The sequence below is a fragment of the Drosophila innubila genome (assembly GCF_004354385.1).
Source record: "Drosophila innubila isolate TH190305 chromosome 2L unlocalized genomic scaffold, UK_Dinn_1.0 4_B_2L, whole genome shotgun sequence".
In the NCBI taxonomy this organism is placed as follows: domain Eukaryota; kingdom Metazoa; phylum Arthropoda; class Insecta; order Diptera; family Drosophilidae; genus Drosophila; species Drosophila innubila.
In genome coordinates, this window is record NW_022995372.1 from 25,054,739 (window position 1) to 25,074,250 (window position 19,512).

At 33.7% G+C, this 19,512-nt stretch overlaps 1 protein-coding gene across 1 annotated transcript in view; it reads right to left on the reverse strand.

Moving 5' to 3' along the window:
* LOC117781684 (ATP-binding cassette sub-family C member Sur) overlaps positions 1–19,512 on the reverse strand; it is a 53,601-nt gene that overhangs the window by 13,307 nt on the left and 20,782 nt on the right. The window contains exons 7-16 of the mRNA XM_034618488.1: positions 19,124–19,261; positions 17,782–17,944; positions 16,829–17,723; positions 10,978–11,239; positions 9,784–9,921; positions 8,598–8,734; positions 7,838–8,045; positions 6,356–6,993; positions 6,107–6,288; positions 1,180–1,913 (exon numbers count right to left, since the gene is read on the reverse strand). Coding sequence (XP_034474379.1) covers positions 1,180–1,913; positions 6,107–6,288; positions 6,356–6,993; positions 7,838–8,045; positions 8,598–8,734; positions 9,784–9,921; positions 10,978–11,239; positions 16,829–17,723; positions 17,782–17,944; positions 19,124–19,261 — 3,495 coding nt within the window. The remainder of the gene's footprint in view (positions 1–1,179; positions 1,914–6,106; positions 6,289–6,355; positions 6,994–7,837; positions 8,046–8,597; positions 8,735–9,783; positions 9,922–10,977; positions 11,240–16,828; positions 17,724–17,781; positions 17,945–19,123; positions 19,262–19,512) is intronic.

The following is a 19,512-nucleotide window of genomic DNA, read 5'->3' on the forward strand; positions in this document are numbered from 1 at the left end:
TGTGTATGCCACAGACTCCTGGTCTGGTCCTCCAGAACATGTTCTATACGTATGTATGCCACAAAATTAACGAGAACAACTGCAGTGCTGTGCTGAATTTATGAAATCGGCTGAGCATTTCGAGTATTCAAGTATATATGGCTCACGTTTTGACAAATGTGTGTCACAAACGCTTCGGTCGAGCAATGTTTCATAATCAAATTTTGTTTGCTCTCTGCTCGGATTTTACAAAGTGCTATCGGTCCTGTAAAGTGCACAATAATTGAAGATTTATTTGGCACATGTAAGATTCTAAGCGACACAAACGTAATATTTTTGTAAAGTTCAATCCCAAATTTAAATGGGTACATATTAGGTAACATGGTTAATTAATCTTCTGACAAATTGCATGATTTCTAGATTAGGATTTTTTTGTCGTCTTAAGGTTCTATGTAGTATTATATTTGAATTAACAAAACTGTTTTTAAAAATACTTTAAATTTGCATGGAATAGTTTTAAAATTAGTGTTATTCTGCTACTTTAAAATTATTAATTATTATTTATCTATTTAAAATAAGTATTAGTTTTTAATGCATAAATAAAAATTGGAACATAAAAGGTATAGTTACTGTACATGTTAAAAATATAATTTATAAAATACAGAATAATAATAAAACTATATCAAAAACATTTTAAAATTTAATAAAATTTCTTTAAATAAAGATATTTTCTAACGAAAAACATACAATAACATTGACTGTTGGGCAAATCAATCAAGCTCGTCAATTCAATCACGTTGAATACACACACACACATTTATCTAAATTCCGACAAAAGATTGACAAAAATGTTGAGCGGTAAAATGCCAAACAAAATGAAAAACTATAATGAAAGGCATTCCTAAAAATGGCGTCAACAAACTCATATATTACACACATACACATGCATACACGCAAAATGTCAATGCATAATGCGTGCTTATCATGAACAAATCTAAATCACAACAACAACAACAACAACTAGAACAACAAAAAACTACAGGCAATGTGCTCATATTTTATACAGGACACAAAAAGATAAAGCTAAAATTATGCAGACATATGTGTGGGTATATATGTGTACGAGTATACATGCATATGTATATGTAAACTTGTATATGTGTTTTTATTTGGAGCAACAACAACAATAACAAATCTTACCTTATCAATGATCGCCATATCGTTACTGAAACGATTCACAATGCGTCCGAGCGGTGTCACTTGAAAAAAATGTAAAGTTTTATGCAAAATCGTTTGCAACAGTTTATCGTGCAAATTACGACGGGCATTACAGCCGGCCCATTGTCCGGCCGGTGTTGATATCATGGCCATTATAATGCAAACACACGAAATTGTTGCATACATGCGAAAATAGTACGTGACTTCGTCGTTTTCCATATTCACACTCATCGTTGGATTGTTCTCCTGCTGCTGCTGCTGCTGCTGCTGTTGTGCCACATTCAGTGGCACATGGTCGCTCCAATGTTGCAGCCAAACGTCCGTGTAGACACGCAAACATTGCCAAATTAGTGCGGTAATAAAAAAGCCAATGATTATGGGCAGACCGGAGGCTCGCATGTACAACAGATATATGTGATGCGATATTTGGCCATATTTGCGTTCCACATCCGTCGCTGCTGTTGCCACTGTTGATGTCGCACCACCTGAACGATGCACCGCCTCATTGTATGCTTCCTTTTTCCGTTCCCTTTCCTGTTCGTTTTCCTGCTGCTTTTCCTGCTCCTGCTCTTTCTCTTGCTGCTCTTTCTCTTGCTGTGTTGCTTGCAGCGAGAGTGACGTCACGTCAGACACGTCATCGTCATTGTCATCATTGTTATTATTATTGTTATTGTTACGTCCATTTGTTGGCAACGCTTTGAAGTCGATTTTAACATCTGAAAAAACAAATAGATCTTTATTAAACAAATAAATTGATGATAAATGGATAGAATGTAAATAAATGATAAGTTATTTGGAATTATACAGCTATTATAAAGATAATACATAAGTATATAGTTTTAGCTAACATCTAAAATATGATTGATAACAGATAGTGAAAGAAATATAATAAACTATAATTAGACATGAAAAACTTGACATTCTAAATTTAATTCAGTCCAGGGATAATTCTATAACTTTTAAAAGGCATAATAACAAAAAATTATTTATTTTATTAAAAAATACTTCGACAATATACTGAACAAATTTATCAATTTTAATTTATATTTAAAGATTCTCTAATGTTTGTTCAAAATATGTATTTATTAGCAAGTCTGCAATCCGGTTCTGAACCGAGCCTTGCACAACCGGTTCGTCTCGGATTTTTGGGCAGCCGGTTCATGATCCGAACCCTTGAAATCGAACCACTGTTATTAATAAAAAGTTCGGTTCGGAAATAAAATAATTACGTATATTTAATGTTTTTCTAAAATTTCTCAACTGTTCAAGATTCGAAACAAAAAAAATTATATTTAAGTCTCCAAATTTAAAAAAAAAATAATAATAATTAGTTTAAAACAATAAAAAAAAAAGTTAAAACAATAAAAATATTGTTTTGTATTAAATTGAACAAAGGTTCGTTTCCAAACCTTGGGTTCAGTGGAATATAAACCAGTCCGCGAACCGAACCTAAGTCTTGCTCTGTGGTTTAAACCGCTGAATTACACCTTAGTCAACATTTTGGTAGTTTGCAGCCTTGGTTATGATTTTTCTCTTTAAAACTAAACATGTAAAAAAAAAATAGTTTCTGCAATTCAGAACAGATTTCATAATAATCAGGATTGTTACAAGATACGTTTTACCCCTTTTAAAAATAATACCAACAACAATAAGACCAGGAAATGATTAAGTTAAAAATTATTGTGTTATTTTTGCATCGATTTCCACGTAAAGGTAATATGATTCTCGCCTAGAACTGTTCTCTCCACCTGTCTGGCTATCAATTCGATTCTCTGGTAAAGTTTGTTTCAATAAAAATTCAATTTGATATGCATACGCCACCATACACAAGGACACACACGCACACACACACATAGACAAAAACGCAGCAAGCATAAAAAATATATATTTTTTCATTATTCAAGCGTTCTTTTTGTCTTCTGTTTTTTATACTGTTTTCTGTTTGTCCTTTCATTTCTATTTGATCATTTTTTCTTTTACAGTGTGCAACATGTTGCAATAAGCATTGAGTGTGGGTGTGGGTTGAAAATACCCAATAAAAACAAATTACTAATTACCTGCTATCAGGGAATAACACCGGAACCGGTATCGGAACCGTTAACCGCAACTAGCCGTTTCATTTTTAGTACCGAAACTAAAACTGTTACCGAAATTATTTCTCTTTCAAGAACCAAAAACCAAAACGCTTGTACCGGTACGGTTGTGGTAAAGTTGCTAGGTCAAAGGGTTGACCAGCTTCCAAATGTCATAACTTGAAGAAAACTGACAAGATTTTCAAACAGAATATCATTATGATCATAGTTTGGCCTCTATTTTCAATCTGCATTTAAAATTTCTTCACTTAGAATATTTTGTTATTTTTCCATAGTTTTATGATGATGGTAAGGGTCCCCCCTTTGAAAATAAAAAAATTCAAAATATTAAATCTCAAGATATTACTTTTAATCAACCCCTTATATCGTAATTGGTATAAAACAACACTTTAAACTTGATTCTGAGGTCTTTAATTTTATTGCAAAAAATCATGTAAAAATTAAGAAATATTTTGACTTGTACATCAGAGGCTTGAACAACTTCGAACTGTCATAGCTTTGGCAAAGCTGTACCGATTTTCAAGCGGAATGTCATTTTGATCATGGTTTGGCCTCTTTATTCATTCTGTTTTTAAATTTTATTTATTTAGAAAATTTTATGATTTTTCGACTACCCTAGCCATGGTACCATAATGATGGTAAGGGTCCCCCCTTTGAAATTTTGAAAATTCAAAATTTTAAATCTCAAGTTTTCACTTTTAATCAACTCCTTATATCGTAATTAATATTAAACCACACTTTAAACTTGATTCTGAGATCTTTCATTTTCTTGTAAAAAATCATGTCTAAATTAGGAAATATTTTGACTTGTAAAGTTGCTAGATTATAGGCTTGACCAACTTCGAGATGTCACAACTTTGGCAAAACTCTTCCGATTTTTAAGCGTATTGTCATTTTGATCATGGTTTGGCCTCTTTATTCCTTATGTATTAAAATTTTGTTCGTTTAGAAAATTTTATTGTTTTTCGAATATCGTAGCCATGTTCCATGTTAATGATAAGGGTTCACCCTTTAAAATTTTAAGAATTGTTTAAATTTAATTAATTTTATTTTAAGTGTCTGCTAAATTAAGGCGGAAAACACTTATTAACTTAAACACTTATTAATTTAAATACCTGTAACAGAAAATAATGATAGACAAATAATAGATGTATTAATGAATCGGTAGATTATAAGCTATATAACAAAAGATAAAGTCATAGGTGAATATATAAGATTCCAAATTAACAAAAAGTTTTAAAAACTAATTTTCAATACGTTCCTTACATGATCTTCTTCGTATGATTCTTTATTGATTATAATCTCAATCTTAATAAGTTTTTAATAAAAATGTTTAAAACACAATACAGTTGGTTTTGTGCAAATTGATTGTTTGATCAAAGTCTCAAGCCGACAACTGTTAAATTAGTTGAGAGGAGTTGAGTAAACAATTTTCGTTGCAATTTTCAAGGGTCTCACCACTGAGAGACTTCTGTGACACTCTCACATCTGATTAAATTGAAAGTTTTCCAATGCAGGCTCGAAGTCTGCAAGTTGTCAGCCGAATATTGACAGCGGATAGATAGATCAATGCATTAAGTTAAGTAAAACTTTTGGTCCCCAACTCGACAGGGCACTCACGACGCCTTGTCTCTTTCACTCACCAATGGGAGTCTAAAACTTTGGAAATCAAACTTGATTTAAGTTTTTACCACAGTAGCTGAGCACAACTCTTTCGAAAGCTGTTTCAGGCAATTTTCTTCAAGGCACGAAAAATTAAAGCAAAATAGTGATAAATATGCAAACATTACGTTTGCAACATCTTTGTGTGCAAATTTATTGTGCAATGCTCTGAAATTGTGTATTCCAGCTAATCAATATTCATTATAACAAACAACTCAGGCACCAGGCAACGCTCAAACAGTTCTAACAAAGTTTATCACAGCCAACATTTGTTGCAGACTCTGTTGCACATTCTTTAGCGTTTATTGATAGCCAAAGGAAAATGTCTGAGTTGCGGACGTAGTTTGCTCGCTTTTAATCAGCTCAAATGCAAATAGTGTGTTAGATTCATGATATACCCAGTACAAAGCGTAAAGATCTAAAGTAATACGACAAAATTGACAGATTTCCAATCTTTTAAATTAGTGTAAAAGCATATTTAAGTCTGTTCAACAGTTTTAATTAATTTTGATACTACCGACAGATAATTTAAATGATTAGTATATTTGTAAGTACTTAGAATTCTAAAAATGTTTAAATATAAATTTAACATAGATAATTATAAATACTTATTTGTTAAGCAAATTAAGCCATGCCCAAATGCCTTTTAATTTATAGAAATAGCTTACAAATAAAAACTATAAAAATAAAAATGTAATATAAATTTATAACTATCAAAAATAAACTGTCCAGTTTAATTATGAGTTGTTCATTTACACGTTCAAACAACTATAGGATTACTAAAATTCTTCAGTGTGTCAGTCAATTTTTTCATTCAATTTTTTCATGTTTGAGTATTTCTTTGTCTCTTTATTTTCCGAATTAAGTATAATAGTTTAATCATTGTAAACAATATAAGCAAATTCTAAAGATACTCAAAAGATTCTAATGATCCATAAAATACTAAATAGTAAACAGTTACTTGACTGAAGTACTTTAAAGAGAATATCACGTATACGAACTGTCTGCCAGCATAGATTAAATTGACCCATATTGGGTATAAGAGCTTTCGATGCATACAAAATGTTAGGCACCAAAGCAGCAAGCAGGACTAACTTTTGGGGCCAGTTGGCAAGTTGAAAGTACTGTAACAATATGTCAGTTGCATAACTTACGCTTCACAGGAGCAACGGGCGTTGCATGAGTCGCATCCTTGTGCATTTTTGTCTCACAAGCGGTGTTTGTTGTTGTGTCCTGCGGATTGGATATGTCAACGGCAGGCGATGATGGCACTGAACTTATTTCAACTGTTGTTGGCAAAAGAGCAGCAGCGGCACTCGACTCCTCAGATATGCTCCTATAAAAGCAAATGGAAAGAGATCGAATTATTCAATTCCGAAACTAATTCAAACAATTTTACTTACCGAATCGAATTTGTTGCGCTGAGCGGACGATGATGATGCTTTGGCTTATTAGAACGCCGCATGGACATGCGTCTCAAAAATTGTTGAAAACTGCCACGAGACTGAGTTTCACCCGCTGTTGCTGCAATTGTTTGTGCCCCCTCACAATTTGCCACAAGAGTGGCCTCCATGGCCGGGGGCGAGGAGACATTGCGTGTCACCGGCGGATGATGCAATTTCTGTGCCGGCTGCCACGACAGCGCCCGCGGACACAGTTCTGTTGGCGGTGGTGTGCCTGCTCCACTTACCGAGTCCCCGCCATCAATGCTGCTCTCGGCGTAGCTGCTGCAGCTGGCGGTCAACACGCTGCGACGCAACAGATCGCCACTGTTCGTACTGGAGGTGGATGTGGCAGTCGCTGTGCTCAGACCGCTCAAGCGATGCCACGAGTTCCTCGACCTGGCACTGCTGCCCCGACGTTGCAATGTGGCCCGACGACGCGGTCGCATAATGACATCATCTGCCTGACACTCGTCAATCGGCAGCGGCACATCATAGATGAGATGCCGAGACCCATAGACACTGGAACGCTTTCGATGCAGATTGAAACTGCCAGCCGACTGCAAGCCGCAACTGCTGCCACTTGCCATTGACAAGGACTAACACGGAACAAATGATAAAAAAACAAAACCAATTAATTCGACTGTGGCAAATTATTAATTAATGGTGCGATTAAAAAAAAAGCACCTTAAAGCTAAATGTTGAATGAGCATTAAACTGCATACATGTAAAAACAACTTTTAAAGCTACATACAAGTTTTCAGTATTTAATTAAAAGTCCATTGTAACTAAATTTAAAACTTCTGCACCTTTCAAAGCACCTGTACTTAATTAATTAATTTTAAATTAATGGTGCGACTAACAAAAAAGCACCTTACAGCTAAATGTTGAATGAGCATTAAACTGCATATCTGTAAAAAACTGCATATCTTTTAAAACTACATACAAGTTTCTTGTATTTAATCAAAATCAATAGTAACTAAATTTTAAATTTCTATCGTATGCCAATAACATTCAAAGCACTTAATTAAATCTTATTTAATAGTGCGACTACCAAAAAAACACCTTAAAGCTAAATGAAAATAATTGCTAATCTGTATTTCTGTAAAAACATCTTTTAAACCTACATACAAGTCTCCAGTATTTAATCAAAAGTAACTAAATTTTAAATTTCTATCGTATGTCAATAGCTTTCAAACCACTTTTGAATCTTTCCAATAGAAGAAAACCACATAAAATGTCAACAGTTCAACAAACTGTTGTGTAGTTATATTTACTTGTATGATAACAACTTGAAAAGTAGATGAAAACTTTCAACTTGAAACTAAAAGTTCAACTAGTCAGTTATAATTGAATACTCTTATGTTTTCACTTTAATGAATTGCATATATTTTCCAATGGCTTTCAATCGAATGCAATCGTGCATTAAGGCACTTCACTTACCGCTGGCATATCATCATCCTCATCTTCATCTTCCAGCACAGCATTGCTGAGTGTATTGTGAATGTCCGTAAAAAAGGTGCTGCCATCATTTGCATCAATTTCCGAATCGTTGCCCGCTTCCGAAGTCACCGAAATCGAACGCTGCAATCCCAATTTGCTTACGTTTTTAAATAGTTTCCAACGTTCTCTGGCCGTGCGCTCGGCATAGCTGCGAAATGGACATAAAAATGCAGAAAATAAATAAATATGTCATAAAAAACGATCAAGGTATTAATTCTTACTCAAGTTAGTTACTACCAGGGAATTATCTTTCGTATTTTGCATAAACATTGATGGGCGACGCAGTAAAAGTTAAAAGATCTTCGTATAAAAGTGCATTTATTTCATTTAAATATATTAGCTATTATTCATTTTGTTTAATAATCGTAGTTGCGTATCTATAATACATATATATTTAAGTGCAAACAAATTAAGTTACTTATTTCAAAACGGTTCTAAATCAAAGATAATATATTTTGTCTTTCCGCAACGCTTTTTTTTAACACAGCTAGAGAGAAATGGTTAAGTGAACTTGGATAATGGAAATCAAAGACATGAATTCTTTCAGACACATTCTGCACACACAATAAAAAAAAAAAAAATATGAAGGATAAGCCGACAACAATACCTCAGTCAAATTCGAATCTATACCTGTCAAAAGAAAACAAAGGAAGAGGACGCTTTCCCTTTGGCAATGCCCAAATAGAGATGCCGTACTCACTTTTGTGGTTGATCCTTTGCATTTGCGTTTGCCTTAGCAATTATCAAGTTCCATTTGGCGATTATGTGCGGCTGCTTTAGCTCAATGTCCTTATAACTGCCACAAGCTTGCAGGCGGCCATCTTTCATCACAATTAACTGACAGGGTTACCGGAATGTAACGAAACGGAATGAAATGAAACGGAAATCAAAAGAAAAAAACGAACGCAAAAATTACAACACAGAAAATGGTAGAAAGAATAAAGGAATAAATGAACAGAACAGAATAAAGTAGTTATTCACGAACTACTGAAGGCTGAATATCCTTCATCATAAAATTCAAAAGAATGAGACTGGATGAAATTAAATACAAGCGCACAGTTTTTACAACAATATCAATAAATGAAAAGGACTAATATTATAAATTTAACAAATAGAATTTAATAGAATAATAAAGCATTTCAAAAGAATATCATTTAAGGAATTATATAAAACCCATTTAATGGAATGGATTTTGAAAAATAAAATTGAAACGAAATATAGTGGAGTAACAAGAATATTTTTATAATAATATATAATTAAATTACACGTATTGTAGAAAATATATACTTTTTGTTTAACTTAAATACGTTAATTAGCTAACTATGAAAATTTCATAGGTTCAAATAGCTTCAAAAATTTATGTAAACTATATAGTTATATGCAGAATTTTAATCTGTATCGCAGAGTTGCATTTTTGATAAGATAATACAAAAACCCACTGTAAATAGTTTAGACATGAAAAGAAAAGAGGTACAGTACAAAAGGCAATAAATTCAATTTCGAAATTTAAATTTGAATTTTTTTTGTGTCTGCGTTTAATTTTTTTTCATAGTTTTTCCATTGCGACTGTGCAGTGGCTGCTGCTCAAATAATTGTAAAAATGTGTGCAAAAGTAGAAGATAGAGTCGTGGAGTGGGATCCAACAGACCGGCAACAAATGGTCTTTCCAGGCAATTGCATTTATGGCCAAAAGGCGATAAATGGGCCGGCATTTGGAGCGCAAAGTAACAAACGGATGCTTGGCAAAAAGCAAAAATGCAAAGAGCAAAAGCAGAAAAGCAACCACAATTTAAGCCAAGTGAAGAACCCAACCGAAACTGGACAATTGTCAGTGGGAACTGAGAAATTTGAATATGAAACGCTGTCTGGCCGAAAGGGCCACTTACATAATCCGCCTCCTTGATCAACTGTAATTGCTGTGTCACTAGGATGATGCTGCGGTTCGACTTCAATAGCATTTGACGCACACACTGCTCGAAAACATGGCTGCCCACCTCATTGTCCAGCGATGACAGCGGATCGTCCTAGAAAATTCAAATTGGATTTTAACATCGACAGCATAAAGATGTAACAGTCATTGGGGGAATGCGGTCAGTTAGCTTAGTCTACATTTATATAGAAAATAATTCCAAAGTTACAGAAGTAAAGTCTGATAATTTTCAATGCACATGGAATATTATTATAATCATATTTAGTATCAATATTAGATTTTTGTTATTTATTTTCATTATAATTGGCATATTATAAAAATTAACAATATCATTGGACTTAACTTTGACATTAGAATTGATATTAGCATTAGCATTTACATTTACATTAATAAAAGCATTCGTTTTATTATGAGCAATAGTATTAGAATTAGAATTAGCATTGGTGTTATCATTAGCATTAAACTTAGCGAAAGCAATAGCAATATGATTAACATAAGCAATCGTCTTAGTATTAGCTTTAATAGAATAACTAACATTTACATTGGCATTATATTTATATTTTATATTAAAATACACCTTTAAATAATAATTGAAATTAGTGTTACCATAAGCATGAAAATGATAATTATATGTTGCATTGACATTGTTATTAGTTTATAGTATACGCAACATAATAAGCAATTGCTTGGAATACAAATTTACTCCTACATATAAATAATCATTAAAACTATAATTCTAATACGCATTAACATTAAAATCCTTGGAATTATCATTAAAAAAAATTTTACTTTAATATATATGTAGGATTAAGGCTAATTTTCTCATCTGTAGCCTTGTATAATAACAAACTATTCATTAACTTTTATGATTTTTGCATCCTAAAGTCAGGCTCTACTCTAAAATTTAAAAGTCAATCGTTTTAGTTTTAAAAAGTTTTCAGTTCGTTTGCCGCACACTTTTATGGCATGCCTCACATAAAACTTGTTTACCGTATAACAATGTGTCGTATTTTTTTTATAACAACTTTGAACTTTAAACGTTAACTGAATTTTATGATCAAATGCATTCACATAAAGTGCACTGAGGCGTCGGATTGGCATGCAGTTAATCCGCAAGAAATAGCCATGTCCTTGAGGCAAACTTACTCACCATTATGACAACGTTGGCCGATGAATAAATTGCACGTGCAATGGCAATCCGTTGTTTTTGTCCGCCAGATAGATTGATGCCACGCTCGCCGATAATCGTAAAATCGCCAGTCGGCATTAGTTCAATATCCGGTTTAAGTGCGCACGCATTCAGCACAAAATCGTAACGTTTTGGACGAAATGACTCCCCAAATAGTATGTTCTCCCGAATTGTGTCATTTAACAGCCAGGGACATTGGGGCACATACGAGATGGTACAGTTTCTGCATTAATCGTAAATTATTCAAAAAATAGAAACATTAAATTACTTGCATAAATCGAGATTTTAATTAAATTTGTATTAGATATTTATAACGCTGAAGATTCTACAATAAGGACATTCCACAAATCTTTCTTATTAACAAGATGATGGAGATACCTTAATTTATAGTATATGAATAAATAAGAAGCATAATAAATTAACAATAGTTTAATTTAATTATCCATCAGGACCAAAGTAATCTACAGTGCTCATCCTTCCCACCTTTACCATTCGAAAATAAATATGATATTTATTGAAAATATCTATTACTTATAATATATGTAATACCAATATTAAAAAAATATTTTTAAGAATTTATTCAATACAATTTAAGTTCCTTTTTTATTAAAAATCAATTTAAGACTAGTATCAAAATATTAGTGGAATATATTAAGCCTTCTCAAGTTTTTTAACATCATAAGTAATAGTTTCCCTTAGATTCTATGAAAATTGAATTACGTTTATGAAATTTTTTACGCTATTTTACAGTTATTTAAGAACATTGCACTTATGTTAGCTAAAGTTGCTTAAAAAAATAAATGCTTAATTTACTTTTTATAATATCTTTCTTAGCTCATAAAGAAACTAGGTACACAACTGGTGTTTAATGTCAATGAACTAGTTTAATTAAATAACTCTGGAGTACATTAAACTACTGAGTAAAACTAAAGCTCTAATGCAAAATGCCTTTAAGCGACAAAGTTTCGCAGTTAATCAAGGCAGAGCTATATATATCCTTCCACAGACCCACACACATACACATGTAAGCTTTCGTTTTTACATGACATTGCTAATTATCGGAAATGCGAGTGACTTCAATTAATTAGCTGCAATTTAGTTAAGCGGCTTATATGATAACTTTCGCTATGATGCTCGACAAGCGAATAAACCGCAAGCCTTGACAAACTCTCACATTTACACATAGTCACACACACACACACACTCGCACAAACACAAACACACCGCATTCACTCGCTCATACACACTTGCGGCATAATTAAGTGACTCGCATGAGGTGCAGATAAAGTGATTGGTTTTCTTAGCGACCGCAGAATTGCCAAGCCACAAGCTTGTGACCAGTATTGTAATATGTCAAATCATTGCAACTGTTGTAGACAGGAATTATATACATTGAGTAAATGTAATAATCGTTACTAATGCTGCCACATTTGTGCGGTTTCCATACACCTATTTGCATATAATTCAATTTACCATTATTGCTTGGATATTTTGGGTGAGATTTGCTTGATTTGCTGATGGTTTACATTATGATTAACGACAAAGCTATTTAAATTATGCAAATCTTTAAAGTTTCTTAATTTATTTGGAATTATCAGGAAATTTCAAAATGAGGTTAACTACGGATATTACTTTAAAAACTGCAGATTACAAATTTATTTTACTTTATCTTTAAACATGTGAAAATATATCTTATTATATTTTTAGCATAGAACAATTAAAATAATTTAATTGTAATTTTGTGTGGGCTTTCATTTACCTTTAATTAAAATTAAAAAAGAAAAACAAATTGTAAATGACTGATTAAAATGAAAAATAAATTTAAAATAAATATTTTAGAAATCATGTTAAAAAAGTGGACAACATTGGCAAAAAAAAATTTTATTTATTATTTTATAATTTGTACAAATAATATTGATAAATTACAAGCTTATTAAAATTTACAACTTTTTGAAAAAATTATTTTTAGAGATTAAAAAACTTAAATTTAAATTCCAATATATATTCTACTTTATTTAATAATTATAAATATAAGTCTAAACTAGAAAACTTCCAATTTATCACTCAAATACTCTATAATCTGATTTTGTTTATATGAAAGAAAATCTATTCTTTCATTTCTGTAAAGTTAAAGCAATATTTCTGAGACGCTTACCGCTGCACGTAAGTCGCATTATGTATGCGTCCTGTTGACCCGATTAACACCCAACATCCAACACCCTACCCCACCCTACTGTCAGAGCCATTTAATCACACTTTGCACCTCATATCAAACAGTGACTGAGTTGGACGCAGTCCGTTTAGACATTCCCTCAACCCTGAGACCTTCCATAGATCCCCTCTCGGCCCTCGTTGAACCCCCCTTTCTAGTCGTATCTTGTTGGCTTTCAGAATTTTCTATCGTCGTCTCGTCGTATCGTCGTGTCTGGCAGCTGAAAATCACAAAAGCGCACACACTTAACAATCGTTAAGTTCACGTGGCCCCTGCAATCTATGCCAATGTGTACATGTGCAGTCGTACAATAAATTTACAAGCCAAAAAAAGAGGAGACTAGGAAAAGACAGAGACGGAGACGGAGTGAGAGAGAGGGACAGAGAGGAAGAGGGACAGAAGCAGTCAGTGCACACACCCGAACAACACAGACATTTATTACAGTAATTGAAATTATTGCACATTTTGCGTTTGGCAAGGCGGAACGAAAGCGGAGAAATTAAGAAGACGAAGAAGGGCAGGAGGGGAAAGAAAAACAAGAGAAGCAAAGGCGTATCCTGGCAAAGGAGTGCCGACTCTTTTGCAGCCTGCTGCGCGATCTCTGCTTGTTAAATGCATTTTTATATGGCAGCCACGCCTTCGGTGTGCCAAGCACTTTGTTACAGCTTCTCGAATGGGGGGAAATGCGATGCTGTGTTGCGGTGCAGTGTGGTATATGGTACACTTCCCTCCTTTTATTTTATGTGCAATAAAATTAACATATACAGACATTTTGTGATAAATTACCGCATCACGTGATGTGCCTGAAAACGACTGTATAAATATGTTGAATGACTGCAGCGACGACGAGGCGACTGTGGCAAGTGCAACAACTACAACTACAACTGCAACTGCAACTGCAACGGCAACGGCTACATTTAATTTGAACATTTCCCTGCCCGCATTAAGAGTGAAATTGTGATTACAGCAAAAGTTGTTGCTCGGCATTAACTGCCGCCAGATGCATGCCCCAGAGCTGCTAGCCTCCACCACCTTCCATCACCTTCTTCTCGTAGTCTGTAACTAACCCTGACATTTTGCGACAAATGCTTTTGCCTTTTTGCTGGAGCACAATGCATTCATTTAAATTTGCTCAACGGTGCGTATGCGTGATGCGTCTTAATAGCTTAAAAGCCATGCGGCTGCTGAGTGGCTTACAAATGTTTTGTGAGCACCTTTTTGTGGCAAGGTGCTTTGACTTAACGTCATAAGTAGATTAACTTATCACTTGCATGCCCACTTTTCTTCACTAGGTACAAGTTTGATCATCATATGTAGTTATAGTTATTATGTTTAAAAAAAAATTTCTGAGAACTTATTCTGTTCTATTTAAAACTCATATTATTATTTGCATCATATAAGTTTTTTTCCATTAAAAAAGTTAAATCATAATTATTGACAAAGCTTAGGAAATATTTTTTTATGATCACTGATCACTATATATTTCAGATCACATTAAAATGACTCTAAAGCTTATTTTAATACACAAGATTATTTAAGCTATTGTTACAAGTTGTAACATAGATATTTACTGTATTAATAAATATTTTAAAGGTCTAATCTTTGCATTAAATTCACAAAGTATCTTTTAGGGCATATTAAAATAAAGACATGTTTTAAAAAATGAATTAAAAACATGATAAATAATTATGGGAGATGTAGAAGCAAAACTTTAAAAGAGCAATAAATAATATTAACTTAAACGCTCTTCTTCAAGTTAAAGCAATTTTCTCATGTTAACTAAATTCAACTTTAATTTTAGTAGAGTTTATTTTATAGATTGGCATTTTGAGTTGGCTTAGATTACGCACGTTTTGTTGTGTGCCCGTGAGCCAATACAGGCAACAGGGGCAACAACTACAGCTAGTATACGACCTCCCATGTAAATATTTGAATTATTTATGTGCCATTTTCAGCTGTGTCAACAACAGAGGTGCCTGCTGCCTCCTACTTCCACCTCCTGTTTATTGCCTGCTGCATTCCCCTCTGCAAAATGGTGAATGAGTGGGTTTAGTTTGTTTGCTCATTTTACGGCACTTAATTGCATAATTTTTGGTGTACACTCAAATTAATTAGCCAAACTATGGGCTAAGGTTTGCCATTCATTCTAGCTACAATTCAGTTTTAAAGGTCATGACCTAAGGGGACCCAAACTTTTGCCAAACTTTAATTGCACCTACTCACATTCATTTTTGAGACAAACACTTGAATCAACAACGGCATTGGGATTGGAAACCAGCACGTGTGGCAATCATATCCAACTATTTTCACACTCGGCTGCATTTAATTAAAGTTTTCCAATTCAGTATATGTGCGGGTGTGTGCGTGTGTGTGTATATGAAATTGTGTGTCTTCATCTTTGGGCTCCCTTTTTGCATACAGGCTGTCAATTTTGTAGAGCATATAAAAAGGCGCTTGCAAGTTTTCTTGGCCTTCAACTGTGCCATAAATAAAATGCAATAAGCTCAACGACGTTTCCTGCTACCCTATTTCCAACAATTTCATTTGCCTCCCATTCCAATTTTTCTTCTTAGCCCTTAACCGTGACAGCAAAAACGTTTTCAATAAATTTTCTTACACCACAGGGCATGTGTATAGTTACATGTGTGTTCGAGTGTGTGCAACATTTCAATTCACAAGTTTTCATTTTCGTTTTTGGTTTTGGTTTTCATTTTTGGTGATTCCCCAGTAAAATACGATGTGTTGCCTACTTTTAGGGATGCCATTAAAATGCATTGCCATAATATGCGTTTTATATGCAAAACTGCAATTGGTATCAATGGGTTCGCCTCAATTCCCTCTACGTTTTCTGTTTGAATACTTTTACCAGTTTATTACGAGTAAACGCCTCAGTTAGTAGCCTTATTTATGGTATGACTGATGTGTAAAGCAGCCATATACATGATAATACTATGTTACACCTGCTGTTTTTAGTGTTTTTGATTTTGTTTACTCATAAATATTTTATATAAATGGGAAAAAATATTTAACCTGCTTAAGACAGCTTTCATAATGCTCAAAAGGTTGTAAATACTTATAAAAAGTTGAATGAGATTCGAAGATTGAAAACCATAATCTGAATTCCAGGTCAGAAATTTGTTTAGTGTATGAAAAGGTCTTTAAAGTGTTATAGAGATATTCCGCAACTATTTGGTCTATACCATACAATGAAAAATCGTCTGGAACAATCTTTATAATACATATTTTAAACGATGACGCCGCTCTTTGTTTTCTTTTCTGCCTTTTATTTAAAACACATGTAGGAAAAGCTAGAGTTATTACTTGTTGTGTTAAAATTAAAAATTCAAAACTAAAAAAAAAGTGAAATCAAATTTTATGCGGAAATGCGGAATCTTGTGCGATATCCGCGAAGCCAAAGAGCATAAGGAAACTCATCAGTTAAATTATGATTACACAAAGAAATTTATCCTTTCAAGTTCTGTTTGCTTTGGATCTTATACATGGTATGTAAATTTGTATATTTTCGTAAAATGGAGATAGAGAGACTTTAACTTAATAACTGCAGAGAATATGATTGTTTTTTAGATTTATTATACTTACTTGTGCCAAAACATATTCCCCGCCAACAATGGCATCTCCATAAGTAGAGCCGATAGCAAGGATGTCTTGCCACTGCCATTTTTACCCACAATAATGGATAGCTTGCCCTTGGGTATGGCCATCTCCTGGATATGCAGCTGGACGAGGGGCATATGACTTTGAGGTTGCCAGGTGAAGAGTCCATCATTAATGGACACAGCAATATCATCGGGCATCTTGAGCAGCAAGGAATCACGTCGCCAACTATCGGTATTCCTCGCACGCAATACAGAAAACTCCAGAGGTTTTTCAGCGGTGCCGCCAAAGAGTTTGGGAGGACGGATTGCCACATAGGGAGTATTACGTAGCAGTTCACGACGCTGTTGTACGAGCTTGTTGTGGCCCAGTTCGTGTGTAAATGATGGCGGGGATTTGTCTTCCGTCTGATCACCATTCCCCTGCAGCAAAGGTGTAATGGGTTCCGATTGGGCCAATGGTGCTGGCGATGGCGGCTGTTCGGGAATGCGTATACGTAATGCAAGACGTTGTTCCTTTAGCCGATTTTCCGCCTGAGCTGTGCGCAATATCATGTTCGACTTTTCCTGCGTCTCGTACATGTCCAGAGAAGCATCACTCTTACTTAAAATACGTGCCATATTCCTGATACCCTCAAATTGCTTTTGAATCTCCGGAGCATGCAAGAACCTCTCCAGACGACGTGTGGATACCCTTGCCGCTATAATAATTGGCACCGTTATGGGAAAGATCAGCAATGGCACCGTGAGCTGCTGGAACAATGCCAAGGCTGAGAACAGATGACTGGCATTGAAATTCTGTTGAGAATTCTGAGGCAGGTAAACATAGACAGCTAAGGTAACCAATGTGATCAACACCGTCGAAATATGCGTCAATATGGCTGTGAAAATGATACAAAAATTGGTTGGACTGCAATCGCAGATTTAATGACTTCTTACTCATAAATGTCCAGTACATGGAGTCCTTGTTGAGATACTTGAGCTCCTTCTTGCGTGCCGTTTGAATCTTTCTCAAAAAAACTTCATCCCAGGCATTAAGCTTGATGATCTTGATTCCTATTAAAGTATCGTGTATTCGCTTCAATCGCTCATCTGTGTATTTCTGGGGAAAAAAAAGATAAATTTCATTATTTTAAATTGATCTATATATAATTTTAGTTGTGAATTTAAAATTGTAATTTTTAATATTTTTACAACTACTTTATATAAATAAATCCCTCGAAAAATATTTTACCGGATTTGATAACTAAAGGAATAGAATGAATTAACAAAGTAACCAGTCTATTTTTGTAATCACACAAAAATATACAACATAAGAAACTTTACAAAATTCTTTTATTTATAAATATGTAAGCAAAAATTTTAATGTATATTATAAAATATTCCTATCGTGAATCAGTGGAACTTATTAACTAAAGAACATTTACCTAACCTATACAAAAAAAAAAAAAAAAAACATAAACAATATTGTAAATGCGTTTAATTTAATTGAAATCCAGACGGGAATATCCCCATTAACAGATTCAAACTATTGCGAGTAAAAAATAATTAGAAATTAAAAAAAATTCCATTTTTCTTTAAAAATATATAAATATTTTGTATTATTTTTATAATCGATTAAAATTCCATGCTGCAATAAATATTTATCAAGGAATCTTTCACATGTAAATAATGAGTCGCAGTTGTAATTAATTATAATTAATTAATAATTATTAATTTCATTTCCCTAATAAAAAAAATCTTAACAAATTCAAATCAAATCTCAGACAAGTGAGCTTATTGTCAGTCCATTTACATTGGTATAACTAAAATATGTTGTCTTAAACTTTTATTAGCCATAAGTAACTGAAGAAAGCCTTAACAATATAGTAGTTTGAACAGCTGACCAGAAGCAAAACCGAAATTCAATTAACTGAAGTTGACCAGCCAGCAATAACTTTAAATTGACCACAAATCTGTTAACAGGAAACTTTTAATGAGCCGTCAGCAATAGCAACAACAACAACATCAACAATAAAACCAACAACAATTAGGACAAAGTTTGAAAGGCCAAGCCCCAAAACAAATTCTCGACTGTAAAACGTCAAACAACAAGCAGACAGGCCGGCAAAATGGCCAATACACAGCTGACCATTCTGGCCATTTTATGCTTGGCACAAAATGTGATGAATTTCATGCAATGTTGAAATGAAATTTGAACATTGTTTTCAATCTAATTAAATGCAATACAAATCACAGATTGGTCTAAATACAAACAACAGAAGGGAATTTTCTTACTTACCGCTATCACATCGGCATTCTTGGACATCGCATTCCCGATAAGAAACTGCAACGGCGTCATAATGACAATACAGACAATAGCACCAATCACCGCACTTATGCCCAGCTTCAGATACAGCAAGTAGATGACAATGGCTATCTGTAAGTAAATACGAATACAAATACGCATATGTGTATGAGAATGTGTATGAATATCACGAATTCAATTGGTTTGCACATGCATATTAATTCAATTACATTGCAATATACGTACAATGTTCATTGTTTATATTAATATACTATGACAGAGCCTAAAACATAACAATGTTGTATGTTATATATTTTGGCAATTACCATAATCATATGTTCAAGTTGTGCAGCATAGAATAGAATTCAATTTCATTTGTTTAA